Here is a 14,932-nt window from a genome sequence, read left to right on the forward strand (position 1 = left end):
TAAGTCAGGCCTACTATCTTTATCATAACTGCTCATAATAAATGGATTATACCTGTGTGTAGGAAAGTGCCAGTTTCTTTACCTGGTCACCACCACTTTTTGCCTGGTTTTCGATGTGATTTCGACTGGAAGTGCACTGGGTTCCTGCTAACCAGGTCCCCAGTGCCAGAACTCTTTCCCAAAACTGTACAATTGTTTCCATAATTGGCAATACCTTTGGTACTCCCTGTAAGTCCCTAGTGCAAGGTACCCATAGTACCTAGGGCAAGGAGTCTAAAGAGGGTCCTTGCCACCCTAAAAGACCCCTCACCAAACATGTGCAGACTGCCACTGCAGGCTACGCATCTTGGTGCAGAGAAAAGTGAAAACACAACATGGCCCACATCCCGTTGGGACCTTCCTGCATACACTGCATGATATTAAGGTAAATCACCCCTACAGCAGGCCTTACAGCCCTAAGACAAGGTGCACTATACTACAGATGAGGGCATAACTGTATGAGCATATATGCCCAGGTTCTGGCCGGTTACATTGTTGCCAGTATAGAGAACAGGAAAACCATTTTAAGTACATATACTGACAACTAGTGAAAACAATTTCCCAAGCTACACGATGACTTCCCTGAAAAAAGGGATGTTTGGTATCAAACATCTCATATTAGAAAACCAACACTGATGCTGGTGTTTATTAATACATGCACCCAGAGGGCGCCTTAGAGGTGTCCCCAGAAAACCTACCAGCTATGCGTGTGCTGACTGTCTGGTTTTCTACAGCCTGTCACCTGACATCAGTTTTTGACCCCTGAGGGCATTTGTTTTAAGGAGGCTAGAAATCAAGCCTGCTCAGGCAGAGGGTGCTTACACCCCACCCCCTCCCCCCCACAGGATGACCTGCAGATTAGCATTCCATAGCAGGGGAGCTTCAAACAGTCCACCACATTTGGTATGCATATCTGGCTTCTTTCACAGGAGAGGAAGCCGACCCCCTTTGTCCAGAGCCCTTTGACATCTCGACAGGTGGGAAAATTAGCTAGTCAGATAGGCGTGTCCACCCTCAGGCCAGTACCACCCCGAAGGTGGGCTACCTGAAGTGGAGGCGACTTTTCAGACCTAGCCATCTTGGTGATGACAAATTAAGGATCTCTTGGACAGGGTTATGCCCACTTCCCACAGGAAGAGGTCATATACGGGCGTAGTGACCCCAGGGGTAGGTATCCCATTGACCCTGTACACTCCTAACAACCCTAAATTTTGTATTTAGGGGAGTCCCTGACACCAGAAAGGTAGATTTGGATGACCTACGAAGAAAAGGGACACTGAAAAGCCACAAAAAGCAGAAGACAGAAGAAAATCCCTGCAGGCCTGTCTGCTGTTGTTAGGAATGGGGGTCCCTAGTTGGCAGGTTTGTACCCTGTCGAAGTAGGAACCCTTCCTTCTAGTCCGGTTAAGGGTGATTACACTTCTAAAATAAACCCCGCTCACCCCCTTGGTAGCTTGGCACGAGCAGCCGGCTAATCTCTGAGGCAATGTGTAAAGCATTTGTTTATAACACACATAGTAACACAGTGAAAACACTACAAAAGGACATCTTACCAATTTAAAAAAATAAACTATCTTTATCTAAACCAAACAAGACGAAAACGGCAATATTCCAGCATACATATATGTAATTCCATGCTTCCTACGGGCGGGATCATCAAGATGGCCACTATAAACTACACAAAAGGAAGTGAAGGCGACGGACCAGCAGTCAGCGAGCACGAGATCGTGTCGGCTACAGACGCTTACTTGAAGAGAAGGAAAATGCAGGAATCATGTAAAAAGGATCCAGAAGGAGACCCCAAAGAACGAAATCAGATGAACACACCAGAGGGCAGCGAAGTGGACGGCCAGAAGAACAGCAACACAAGAACAAGGAACTCAACTACGCTGGTAGACTTCGGGGGCCCTGAGGAAAAGCAGGAATACACCGTGTATAGGGAATCTTGAACCTATGGGAGACCTGCCTAGAGGTAACAGTGTCAAGTCCAGCCATCCCAGAGAGAAGGTGGATGGTCAGACTCCCCCTGCCACAACGCCGGAGGGCTGTGGCCTCAGGCAAGTGCCATTGTTTAACTTCTTCTCACTAGGAAGTTGGCGGTAGGGAACATGTAAAACTCACCCATATTATCACGTCAAGAGCACAATCACAGAGCAACCTGGTGGCGTGGTGACAGTATAATGGTTGCCTGTGATACCCCAATCTTACGTTATGGTTGCTGTTTGGTCCGAGGGATAACTCTTCTATCTGACGGGACCCGGACAAGAAGCTGAACCTGAGAAGAGCAGAAATTTCTGGATGGAGGAAACTTACTAGAAAACTACAGTGAAGAAACTGTTGTTGTACTAACTCTCCATCCCCCCAGGGGCCATGCTGAGACCTTAACACTCTGTATTAATTAATAATTGTCTGTACCCGACTTCTGGCGTGGGCATCATATCTATACGAGTGACCACAATATATCAAGATATCACTTTTACAACGATTCATGCAAAAATAATGCTTGTAGCAACATATAGCTCCAACTGGAGCTATTATGTTGTCATGACAGGCCCAAATCCCAAGTATGGCGCTGACTGGGAGGTGCACGGGCTGGCCATGGAGTCACACGGACCCCAAGTAACAGTACCTTGGAAAACGAAGTTAACGAACAGTGCACGGCGTCACGGAGGTGAGGCATCGATGGACCAAGGCGAGGCCGGCTCCTTAATGCCACTGAGGAGGCGAGGCGTCAAGTCCGCAAGGAGGCGCTGTGTCAAGTCCAGGCTGGTAGGGGAGGTGAGGCGGTGTTGGCGGTGAGATATCTGTTCCGTTCAGCAGTGTGGTGTCGATGAGTTTAGGAAGTCACCCACATCGGTTATCGGCTCTGTGATGAAGAGATGTAGGCACTGCCGGTGACAGATGTCGGTGCAAGTGCTGGCGGCGGGAAGATCAATAACTTGCAAGTGTCAGCGGGTGTTGGAGTTGCGGTGCAGGCAGGGCGGTGTGTCGTGGACCTTATGAGTGGTGCCCACGGCCTTGGTGCAGGTCGCAGTGTCACTGGTCCCGGCGTCTACCTCGCTGGTGTTATTTTTCTTGGGTTACAACACTAACCACACAATTCCAAGGGCCCAGGGACTGGAATTGGCATTCTTTGGCAATCAGGAATGCAGCAGAGGAATTCAGATGCTGTTATCAAGTTGCAGGTGAAGTGTTTGTGTCCCTGAGACTTCAGAACAGGAGGCAAGCTCTACTTCAGGCCCTTGCATAATCTTCTTAAGAAGGATACCACAGCCAGGCAAAAGTCCAGTCCGTTTCACTGCTCACAGACAGCCAGGCAAAAGTCCAGTCCGTTTCACTGCTCACAGACAGAAGCAGCAACTGCAGGCCAACCTAGCAAAACAACACACAGCAAAGGGGCAGTACTCCTCCTGACAGCCCTTCAGCTTTTCTTCCTGGCAGGGTCCTCTTAGTCCAGAAGTAATGAGGTTGAAGATCTACTACTTATACCCCATTTTCTCTTTGTAGTCTTTGTTTCAAGATTATCTGAGCTTAGTAAACCCCAGTTCTGTCCTCCATGGTCCAGCATCGATACAGGAGGTGGAGACAGCATTGTGCAGAGCAGGCATAGCTTATTCAGGTACTAGTGAAAACTCCTCCCTCCGCTCTATATGCAGAAAGGTCTATTCAGCCTGGCTATGAGTCACCAAGGAAAGGCAGGACACCCCCCGTGATTGTCTAGAGTGAATGCACATCCCCAGCTCCTGTCACTCCAAGTTCAGAGAGCCTAAACTCCAAATCTCTAGCTGTTCTCAGTTGCAAGTTACACATGTAAAATGTTATAAGGCAGCTCCAAAGATAGCCTATGGGAAAGACAGCCGTTCAATAGTGAAAAACAAAATGCACAGTGTTTCACTATCAGGACATGTAAAACACACCAGCAAATGTCCTACCTTTCACATACACTGCACCCTGCCCATGGGGCTACCTTGGGCCTACCTTAGGGGTGACCTATATGTAATAAAAGGGAAGGCTAGAGGGTGGCAAGTGGGTGCACTTGCCAGGTCGACATGGCATTTAAAAACTTTATGTGCAGACACTGCAGTGGCAGGTCTGAAACACCTTTGAAAGGATACTTGTGTGGGTGGCACAACCAGTGCAGCAGGCCAACTCCTGCAAAAGGAACAAAAGATGGGCGGAATGCTGAACAATGCAAACATTTACCCCCAGTCACAAAGATCTGGGTTTAATCCTACGTTCTTCTGCTCACCACACCACCCCAGTTTGGACCGAGTCATATGAATGTCAGTCTTGACCCTGTTCCTTACGGGAACACTCCAGCCAGAACTGCCAAGCCAGTTTCTCCCTGACCAGAACCAAGCATCCTGGGACCATTTCGGGGCATTACCCCTCATCAGCCAAGCTAGCTTGAGTCCAGTGGCGCAGTGAGCACAAGACCCACGTCTGGGCATACCCTTCCCACTTAGGGTAACAACTGCAAAAGTAACAAATGATGGACAGAATAATGAACAATGCAAACATTCACCACCTGTCACAAAGATCTGGGTTTAATCCAACATTCTTTTGCTCATCATGCCACCCCAGTTTGGACGCAGCTGTGTGCAAATCAGTTCTTACCCTGTTCTTTGTAGGAACAGTCCAGCCCAAACTGCCTAGCCAGTTCCTCCCTGGACCGGAAACAAGCATCCTGGGACCAGTTTCAGGGCATCACCCTTCATCAGCCAGGCTAGCTTGAGTCCAGTCAACTATTAGCATTTGCTTTGCAGGCCCTTGGCACACCTGTGCTCATTACTAGGGACTAAGTAATAATTCAAATATGCCAATTATGGAAACACCAATCCATAACACAATTTACATGGAAAGCATTTGCACTTTAGCACTGATCAGCTGAGGTAAAGTGCATAGAGTCCTAAAGCCAACTAAAAATGGGTCAAAAACAGGAAGCCAAAAAGCAAAAAGTCTTGGCATAAACCCGCTAAAATACCAGGTCTAACAGCTGTTCTCCATCTAAACTGCACCAAACACCTCTCATCGTTCCTCCAAAGCCAGGGAGGATGGCCTGACTTCAATGAAGACTCAAGAACTCCCATGGAGTAGCTGAGTTTCTCCCCAGCATCCTGCAGGCACCCCGAGAAGAACCATGAGGATTATGGGACCGCCAAAACCGGCCGCCGCCAAGCACCACTGCACCCAAGCCCCCCATCCTGTGTCGAAGTGGGTCAACAGTGCAGCAGAATCAACTGAGCTGTTGCTTCTCTTGTAGGCTGCTGTTCCACACTGACTGTATGAACTACCTCATCTGGGTCATTATCGTACCAGGCAGGTGAATTAACCATTTGTGGAGGCGTAGGTGTCACGATAATCCTGGCTGTGCTTTTGAATTTATGAAGATCTGGGAAGAAATGTTTTTCAACAAATTACACCTTCATTGCTCTTCGCTTGTATGTAGGGCAACCTTATCTTTTATGCTACGGTTGCACGTCTACATCACCTAAACCCCTCTGCATAAATATTCTTAAGCGGTGTGATGTATTTTCCAGGATCCTTCAAGAACTTTTGTTTTGCTTCCACAGCTTTTTCATTTTTGTGCTATTGCTGTGGGTTGCCATCTGGCCTTTTGCTTTATGGTTTGGAATCTGTTGTGATGTAGCAATGTGTTATTCCCTCCTTCATCCAGGCATCCAATTCAAATAATTCTGCTGGCACAAAGAAGATAACTTTCTTGGAACTAGCTCCTCTAAGAGATTTAGCAATGCTGGCAGAGAAGATCATAACCAGAGGCAACTGGTGGTCCCACTGCATTTCTCTCTTATTTTGGGGTATTGACGTATTCAAGGCCTGGCTTATCCTTGGAGCCAATGAACTCCGATCACGATTAGTGCGACATGGTCACATCTTTTAGCCTTGACTCCCATCCTCTTTGTTGCTTGCAGGATGGCTGTGAGGGTTGTTCTCAGGACTTTTGGCATTCCTTTGAGGGTTGCATGCCCTGCATATACATGGGATCTCCGTAGTGGACACTATAACCGGGAGGAGGAGCGAGAGGAAGGCGCTAGCAGCCATGTCACTGGCTGAGGCCTGCTTTACCATGACTCACTTATAAACAAAAATTCAGGGTATCTAAAGCTAGCACATTTTTACAGATGTTATAAGCTTGGTCACATTAACTTCCCAGCCCTGGCTGTTTTCTTGTCCCAATGGGATGATGGTACTAAGGTAGGCAGGTGGTAGTTATGGAAGGTCAGGGAAGGGGAATCACATAGTAGAGCCTGTCCCTTTTCATTAAATCAATTACTTCCACATCTTAGGAGTCCAAATTGCTTTTATTTCAGCAGATCAATAGATTAATTGCTGCATCGGCCAGGAATGAGTTACTTCAGATCAAGCAGTGTTGGGCCTCTGAACTACTCTGAGCCCAGGTGTGTTTCATGCCCCCGATGTGTGTGTGTCATGGAATGTACCAGAGATGAAAGTTTTATTCTGCCCACGTATGCAAGAATGGTTTTAAGGGTTGTGATTGATGCTCATGTCAGCAGCTCCGCCAACTTGTGTCAATTGCAGTGAATGGATTAGTTAAAGAAAAACAGCATGCATACTCAAGGCTGTGGCATCCCTATATTTGCATTCCATGAAATTAACTACATTGACCCAAATATCGGTATAGGAAAAAAGAGAGCGCGAGAGATTAAAAAAATAAAATCCATCAGCTAGACCAGTGACAGAGGCAGTGAGCCGCAGTGAAGTTGGCCAGCACCGAACAAAGCATTCCTACTGTCAGTCAGAAGCAGAAACAGGCAGGTAAACTTAGAAATATCTTCACCAGACCTAGAAAGCACTTGACCCCGTCACTTGCAGCATTCCAGGAGCTTTACTTGCCATGGTGAACTTAGTTTGAAAAATTGAGAGACTTAAGTGCCTTGCACAGGGAAAACTCGAATTTAATCTCCAGTACCTCAAATTAAATGCCACTTAGGCGCCCATTCAGAGTTGTGCGGAGGGATATCTCACCGGGATACCACATGACTGGATTCCAAGTTTTACCACAGTACAATACACAGTGCTTAATTTGCATAAAAACTTAAGTGCCAGGCTCTTGTCAGGAGGCCACTGCAGCTTGTGCCACACATTGATCCCTCTAGCGCTACCAATGTTCATAAAAACACAACTATTTACCATCACACTACTACAAGTGTGACAATTCTGACTATTCCAGGGCCCCAAAGCTATAACAATGGCTTGGGTGACAATTAATACTTATTTTTAATGTACAAAGAATCAATAATTAACTGTTGTTGTGGTCATCTCCAAATTAGCCAGACAGCACCACCTTGTGGCACAGTGGCAGACGATCACAAGCGCCGTTGTTGACAATGTGGTTATGGTGACGAGCACCGGAAATCACAGGCTCAAATTGAGCACTGCACAGAGTGCAATTAAACGTTTTTCCATACACAGCTACCGCCTTCCCAAAGAAGTTGGTAAATGTATGCAGGACAGGGACAGGAATTGGGGAATCGCATTTTTTTATTGGACCAGAAACTCCAAGCTCTGCATGTTATTCTGCATTCCAGCTTGGTAACAGAGGTGGAGATACTAACTGCATTCGGTAACCTCAGAGTATCCCACTTTCCAAGTACTGGCCAGGTCTCAAAAGGGCCTTAGTACGCTCAGAATCAACTTTTTCTTTCTCACCTTGTGGCCATCTCGCTGGAGAACTGGGGATAAGCACCAACAATATAGCAACAGCAAGAGTTAAAAGACACAATTTAGGAGACGTTTGGGGTTGGTACCCATCTACTGCTGCTTAGCAACGCCTGTGATTAACCAATCAAGCTGCCTTCCTAAAAGTGAGAAGGCATTTGAAAGCATTAATAGGCGGATACTCGTGAATGTTATCAATCACTGATTATTAAAATGCTTTAGCCTCGTGTTTTCAATATAGATTGTTAAAAACAAATACACAATGGTGGTCATGTAGGGCAAAGGTGACGTGATATAATTTCTGGAGATTACGTGAGGATATGTGAAGTTACTACTGCTATTCTGGCGATTTATTTTGGATGCAATAATCGGGGGGGGTTGGGACAAAAAATAGGCCCCCTATAGTGGCCCCCATTAGGGAAGCAAATAGCTAAAAATAAAACTAAAAAGTGGCAAAATCAGGGAAATCAAAGGAAAAAATCCAGTCCACCTGGCCATAAAAACAGCCAACAACTGCTAAAAAACTGGCCCGCCCACTGATCTGTTAGACCCGAAAGGCACTTCCGGCCCTGGCAATAATGTCTCTGGAGGGAAAGTGAACCTATTAATTAAATTTGATTAAAAATAGTTTTGCATGCTCACACCCTTCTGTAATCTAGAGCAGGTGATACACATATATTTGCTGCACCTAGGGTCCTGGTGGGCTGCACTGCTAGCAGTGCCTCACGAGGACTCACTCCCCTTGCTTCCTCGCCGCATCAAAGGCAGCCAGTACATCAGAAACTCACCGTCATTAAAACTAGTAGTGGTATGCAAGCTGAGGGGGCCCTAAAAGAGTGAGAAGAGCAGTGCTTAACTTGTGCTGGTGACTGTAGGTGCTGAGCACCAGCATTAGTCAACATGGGACTTTCTCCTTGAACAAAGGGGAGGAGGCAGAAAAGAGAGAAATAAGGATAAATTGCAGAGGACACCCCTCACCAACTACTAGGTGGACTGCTGTTTTTATGCACATTTTTGTAATTTATAAAACAGTCAACAAAAAACAAGCACTGGCAAAGCCAATAGGTATGCCATTGACAACTAGCCTTTAGGTTGTGTCAATACTTGTTTTGGCTTGTCATGAATTTTGTAAAACTTTATTGCTGGGGAAGCTGCCAGGCCCTCATTAAGCTTAATAAAAAGAAACATCAGTCCAAAGCAAAAATATTTTTGGGGTCTCAAAATGCACACATTACCATATTTGTCCCTCGAATAGAAGGGACTGCTTAGTGTGGATATTCTCTTTGTGAAAGAGCCGAATGCTGTCATTCACAGTGAAGCTAGCCAGTGGCTGAAGTGGGCTGACCCATTGCTCCATGATGTATGTTGCAATGGGCAGAATACAAATGTGAATGACACAATAACAGACCAATGGGTGACGAGAGGTGGCTTAAAGCCCCTATAAGTATATGTATAATTTTAGTGAAAGTGAAAGATCTTGGCTAACTCCAGATCTAAAAACATGGGCAAACATAGGTCAGCTACAGCCATTCAGAGGATAATACTGAGTAACTTTGGGTTGTGGGAAAGGTAGACTCCTATCTAGAAAGTGCTGCACACCCTGTGAGGCAAGGCAGCTAGTAGTTTTAGCAGGGAGAATACGCCTCTATATGGTTCCCTTTTTGAGGTACTGGTATATTGGTTGAAAGGTATGCCTTCCGTGTTCAAAAGGAGGGTTATCTCACTGAAAGAAGGTAGGCTTTATGTTATGGACCAAGGACGAATGATTATTCCCGATTTGGCATTCCTCAAACATGACAACTGAAAGCATAATGAGCTTGGCTTTTTACCAGTCGTTTGAACGGTAAGTGGTAAGTGGATAGAAAACTTTTGCTGCATTTTGCAGCACATTCTATTGCATTATTATCTCACTGTTTTGCTTCTGTATCACACATTGATAGAGAAGGGATCCCAGCAATTAGGAAAAAGCAAAGTCTTGAAGAATGAAAACTTGACACATTTATCAGATCCCATTTACATTGCTATTCAACAACAAATAATGCTTTTGTCTTTCATAGAAGTACAGAAACACGCTTCCAATTACCTTTACCCCCCCTCCCCCAAATGCAACATTGTTTAATACATTCCATGTTACATTCAGCAGAATACAAATCTGCATGGTCTCACTTTATGCAATAAAAGACATGCCTCTTTTATTATGTGCCTCCAAATATGTTAGTTTTGAGCTTATTCTGATACGGTGAGAAACACCTCTGTCTTTAAGAAACAGTTGTATAAAACAGTATTATACAACACATGCATGTATAAGGTAAGTCTCTCAATAGTGGGTGCTTTAAGATACAACATACCTTACAATAAAATAGTAACATTTTGAGATTTTGTTCACGCTTCGAGTGCCATGTTAAAATATCTGAAGCTTTAGGTCAGTTTTTGTGGTTTAGCATAAACTGGCACAAGATGAAAACAACATAATATTTTGACAAAGAAGGAATCATTATTTTTATCCTGTTCGAATTACAATTAATTATGAAAGGCTTTTTTTAAATTCTCCAGACAAAAATACTTTATCCAGTTCCATCAGCTGGGGGGAATTGATACTACATGGATGGACAGCATTTGTACATCTTTTTTCGGAGTGTTTTCTACTGCTTTTCCCCACCTGTGCTGCATAGATTTAATAAATTTTGATCCGTTTATTTCATAAATTTTGATCCGTTTGAGCTAGAAACAATCTATTTTTAAATCTGGAATTATGCAGTAGGTGTTATATACCGTGGTAAGTGTTGCCAATCAATTGTTATGTGGAAAACACTGTAACTGCATCATAACTTGTATCCAGTGACCGTCTTGCACAGTTGCCTCAGTCTGACCAGTTATGTTCGGGTTCTATACCCTGAGCTGCACAAGGCCATGCTTATGCCGACCGCTGACCCAGATAGGAGGAGTTACAACCGGTCACACTCAACAAACTATGAAGAAAAGCAGCAGCTAACCAGACACATCACTTTTCTCTGGACCCAAAATCTGACATGTTTAAGCAGCAAGTGATATACTGTGCATGTAAAGATGCACAGAAACGACTTACCGCCTGCACTTTCTCGGCTGCCAGTGTGATAACCACCACAAGTGCCAGACACCTAGGAAAAGAAAAACACAGGTAAAGGAGTATAAACACCACTTCTTGCTGTCATCTAGCATCAATATGTCAGCTGTTTACACAAGAGAGTGAGGGAATGTGATTCACATACCATGTGTGACAACAGTAGTATTACCCAGGGGGGGGGGGGAGGGAAATCCTTTACAACGCAACTGTTACAAAGAAGTACCTTTACGACGCAACCATTACAACGCAAACTTTTACAACGACTTACGCTGGGGCGCTGGGGGGCGCTCTAGGATAGGCAATAGTTTCCAACACATTCCCTACTATCCACGGGGACTGGAGTTGGAATAGTAAATTAAACTATTCACTATCCAGCGCCCCCCAGCGCAAGTCGTTGTAACGACTTGCGTTGTAAAACTTGCATCGTAAAGGCATGCGTTGTAATAGCATGCGTTGTAACGTCATACATCCCCCAGAGGCAGCACTGGGTAGTTATAGTTAGGTCACCGCTTCAATAGGAAATCCCTTTTCTGTTTTGCTTATAACGTTGGCACTATTTGACACAACTTCACAAAACTTTCCACAAAAGTGCTCTTTTTTGCCTGGTTTGTACGTGGAAAGTTTCAGGTGGTCCCTCAAGCAGGGGCCGGAAAAAAAGGGGTGTCCCAAAACGCAATATCCCCAAACCTTTTCTGTAGACTTTTGTCAGAAGTGTCTTTGTAAAAACTGAAAAATGGAATTACAGCAAAAGCGACAGGAACCTAGATCTTCGTTCGATGATTGTGCTTTGCATGATTTGGGGTATTTTGGTTTAGTATCTTTTGAGAAATTAAGATTGAAAATATTTGGACATCTGGATGGTTTGGTCCGAGGGACCCTTTAGGCCATCTCGCTCCCATGGGAGTGAGTGCTCTGATTGGCTGCGAGCAACATGAAAAACATGCCAGCCATTATACAACTTTGGCGCAGTTGCACCGGCTCTCCGGCGGCACAGCTGCACCGCAGACGCGCAAAGACCGCCTGCCTGATCACAAGTGTAACTCGTACAGGCAGGTGGTCTTTTTGTCGGCAGTACAAGAAAAAAGACACCGCAATGGAAACTGCAAAGTTTTCCAGCACAGCATGGCGTGTTGGAACTGGGGGTAAACAGACAGGGGGGCACATGTTGTGCCCCCCTGAATGAATCCCCATGGCAGGGGGATATTGGGCCCCCTTTGTTTCCTCACTGCCAGTTATTTTATGGCATACCACACCCATGAAAAGGCTGGCGGTGCGGAAACTCATAATATGCTGAGCAGGACTGCACCAGTCCCGCTCAGCATGTTACATTGGATGTCTGGCGTGCTACTGCGAGTGGTGCACCACCGCGAGTGTGGTGGTCGTAAGACCACCACCTCGTGATCAGGCCCAAAGTCTCCTCTCTAGCAGTTAAAAAATAATTCTAATATAAGGGGGCATGGTAGGGAAACCCTGCCCCCTTTGCCTTGTGGGGGGATTTGAAGGACCCCCCCCCAGGTCAAAATAAAAATAGTTCCCTCTAAAGGCACAGGGCACCCTATCCCTCAGGGCCGTATTGTAATTTAAAAGGGAGCAGGCTATGGTCCCCTTCCCTCAGCCTTTATACGTGCTGGGGACTCCATTACCCGAGGCAGACTCAAGTACTAAGTACTGTGTACCGGTGGGCCCAACCCCAGGACAGAGTAGTTTTCCTGCACGCACTAGCATGGGCAGGAGAATGTGTTTTCTCCTGTCTGGTGGGAGCATTTTTAAATCTCCCCCAAACAGGAGCAAACACTTAGGACTGCCCCCAGTTGGCGGGAGATTTAAAGTTACTCCCTCTGGCTGGGAATAGACTTGTGTTCTGTTTTCCTGCTAGCATCACAGAATACATATTGCTCCTGCCCGGAGGGAGATAGCATAAATAACTGCTCCCTTCCGGGTGGGAGCATAGCTGGCTCCCGCAACATGCAGTGAGCTGACTGGGGCTGTGGGGGTCCTGGGGCTCCCAACATGTGCTCTATGGGTGCCCAGGTGGGCACCGGGGCATACAACTCTCACCCGGGGGGATGGGGTTCCTGGGACCATAACGCCTCTGCGAGGGGGCCAAGCAGCCCCCTCTGATTTTAGACAAAAAAAGAGGCCGGGGATGGGGTCCTTGGGCCTATGAAGGCTCGGGGAGGGGGGCCACCCGTCTCCTTCTCTTTTTGTGTTAAATTCTGCCCTGATGGATGGGGTCCCCGGGGCCAATGTTGGCTTGTGAAGGGGAGCCCCGCAGCCAAGATCTGCTTTTGTTAAAAAAAAAACTTGGAAATCCACAGAAAAAAACCAAAGGTAAAATCAACGTTATAGTTAGATGAATTTGTCAGTGACAACATTAACGTTTTGAACTAAACAAAATGCAGAAATTCACCAGTTATAGTTAGCAGAGCTAACTAAAATATGCACCCCTGCCATGCACTGCTTATGTCCTCACATATTACATCACTCATGACATGTTCTATGACATAATTTATGACATCATTGATGACATCTCAAATCACATCATTGATTTCCTCACTGATGACATCACTGGTGACATCATCCAAGCTTCTTTTACACACATTACTCTTTAAACTAGTATGGCATTAGAGGTCTGAAAGTAAGTACAAACTAGCTCAGACTAAAATGAAGCACCATTAATGCCATCACAGACACACCTCTTTTAGGTGTAGCAAGCATGTGTAATGTGCAACATTGACTCTATACCATACACTTCACAGGTAGCCTAGTTCACATTAACAATCAACCACAGATCTATGGGAAGCCCTTATTGCACACAGTGTTCAATTTGTAAACAACTGTTCAAAGAAAGCCAGGTTCCTCAAAAGACTCAATGTCTGTTCCAAAATGAATACCCAACTACGGACAGCTTTTATCTATATCAAACCCCTCACAGTCACTGAGCCTACATTGATAAATGAAGTTGATATTATTAGAAAACTGGGCACTGTAAAAAGTGACGAGGAGAGTGTTTACTCTGTACCACACTATTTGCAGACAATGAAACGCTCATGAAAAATACACCACCAAGTATTTAAAAGTATCTACTAAGAACAGTGTACAGTCCATGCAACACTTGGCATTAAAGACACTATTCAATAAAAGGTGCTAAAGATCATACTACCTGCCGCCTTCATACTATGATGAAACCTTGACAGATAGCCCTTTTGTTGAAGCAAAACAAACACCTGCACACAGGTTAGTACCTGGTGAACACAGCATTCGATGTTATTTAGTAATGGTCATGCTGAGACGATTCTGTCCAATAACTCAAGGCTGCTTACAATACTTAGCATCTACTATGTAAAATCTTTGCCCCGTTGAAAACTTTTTCTGGTGGACCAAAAAACTTGTGTGGAACATCCTGGACACAAATTGACAACTGTCACCTGCACACAGAGTTACTCTTAAATACAAAGATTTATAAAGTGTTCAGTACCTCAATACACCTATCATGCATTAGGAACAGATGCGTATTGTAAACACTTACACGCATTAGCTAGACACAGGCTGAGCAAAATTAGGCAGAGAAGTAATATGGTAGTTACTCGCCACTATGTATACCATTAAACAAAATAACACACTCATTGGATGATGTCAACAGTGGGTTTCAATCATTAATGTCATTTGGGATGTCAGCGGTGGTGTCATAGAACATGTCACCAATGATGTAATATGTGAGGTCATAAGCGGTGCATGGTGGGGGAAAGAGTTATAGTATAACTCTGCTAACTGTAAATAGTAAATGTTTGTGTTTTCTTTTAGCTGAAAACGTTACTGTTGTCACTGACATATTCACCCAGCTATAACGTTACTGACACCTCTGTGTTTTTCATTGAATTTCTAATATTGATATTTTTCAGCAGATATATCACTGTCTGCAGTTTGAAAGTGCTCTAAATAACATTATTCTCTAGAGTCAATGCATTATGACTGATGTAAGTGTAAATCGTTACAGATAATTCACAAAACGTGAGCATACTCAGCAGTTATCTTCAAAACTTTTAATAGGCCTAGCCACAGCTCTAGCTATGTGCTAAGACTGGTGTC

General features: G+C 45.0%; 1 protein-coding gene across 1 annotated transcript in view; it reads right to left on the reverse strand.

Moving 5' to 3' along the window:
- Positions 1-14,932, reverse strand: part of COL4A2 (collagen type IV alpha 2 chain) — a 732,177-nt gene that overhangs the window by 688,135 nt on the left and 29,110 nt on the right. Inside the window, exon 3 of the mRNA XM_078657554.1 lies at positions 10,826-10,877. Coding sequence (XP_078513680.1) covers positions 10,826-10,877 — 52 coding nt within the window. The remainder of the gene's footprint in view (positions 1-10,825; positions 10,878-14,932) is intronic.

This window comes from Lissotriton helveticus, chromosome 8 (genome assembly GCF_964261635.1).
Source record: "Lissotriton helveticus chromosome 8, aLisHel1.1, whole genome shotgun sequence".
Lineage (NCBI taxonomy): Eukaryota > Metazoa > Chordata > Amphibia > Caudata > Salamandridae > Lissotriton > Lissotriton helveticus.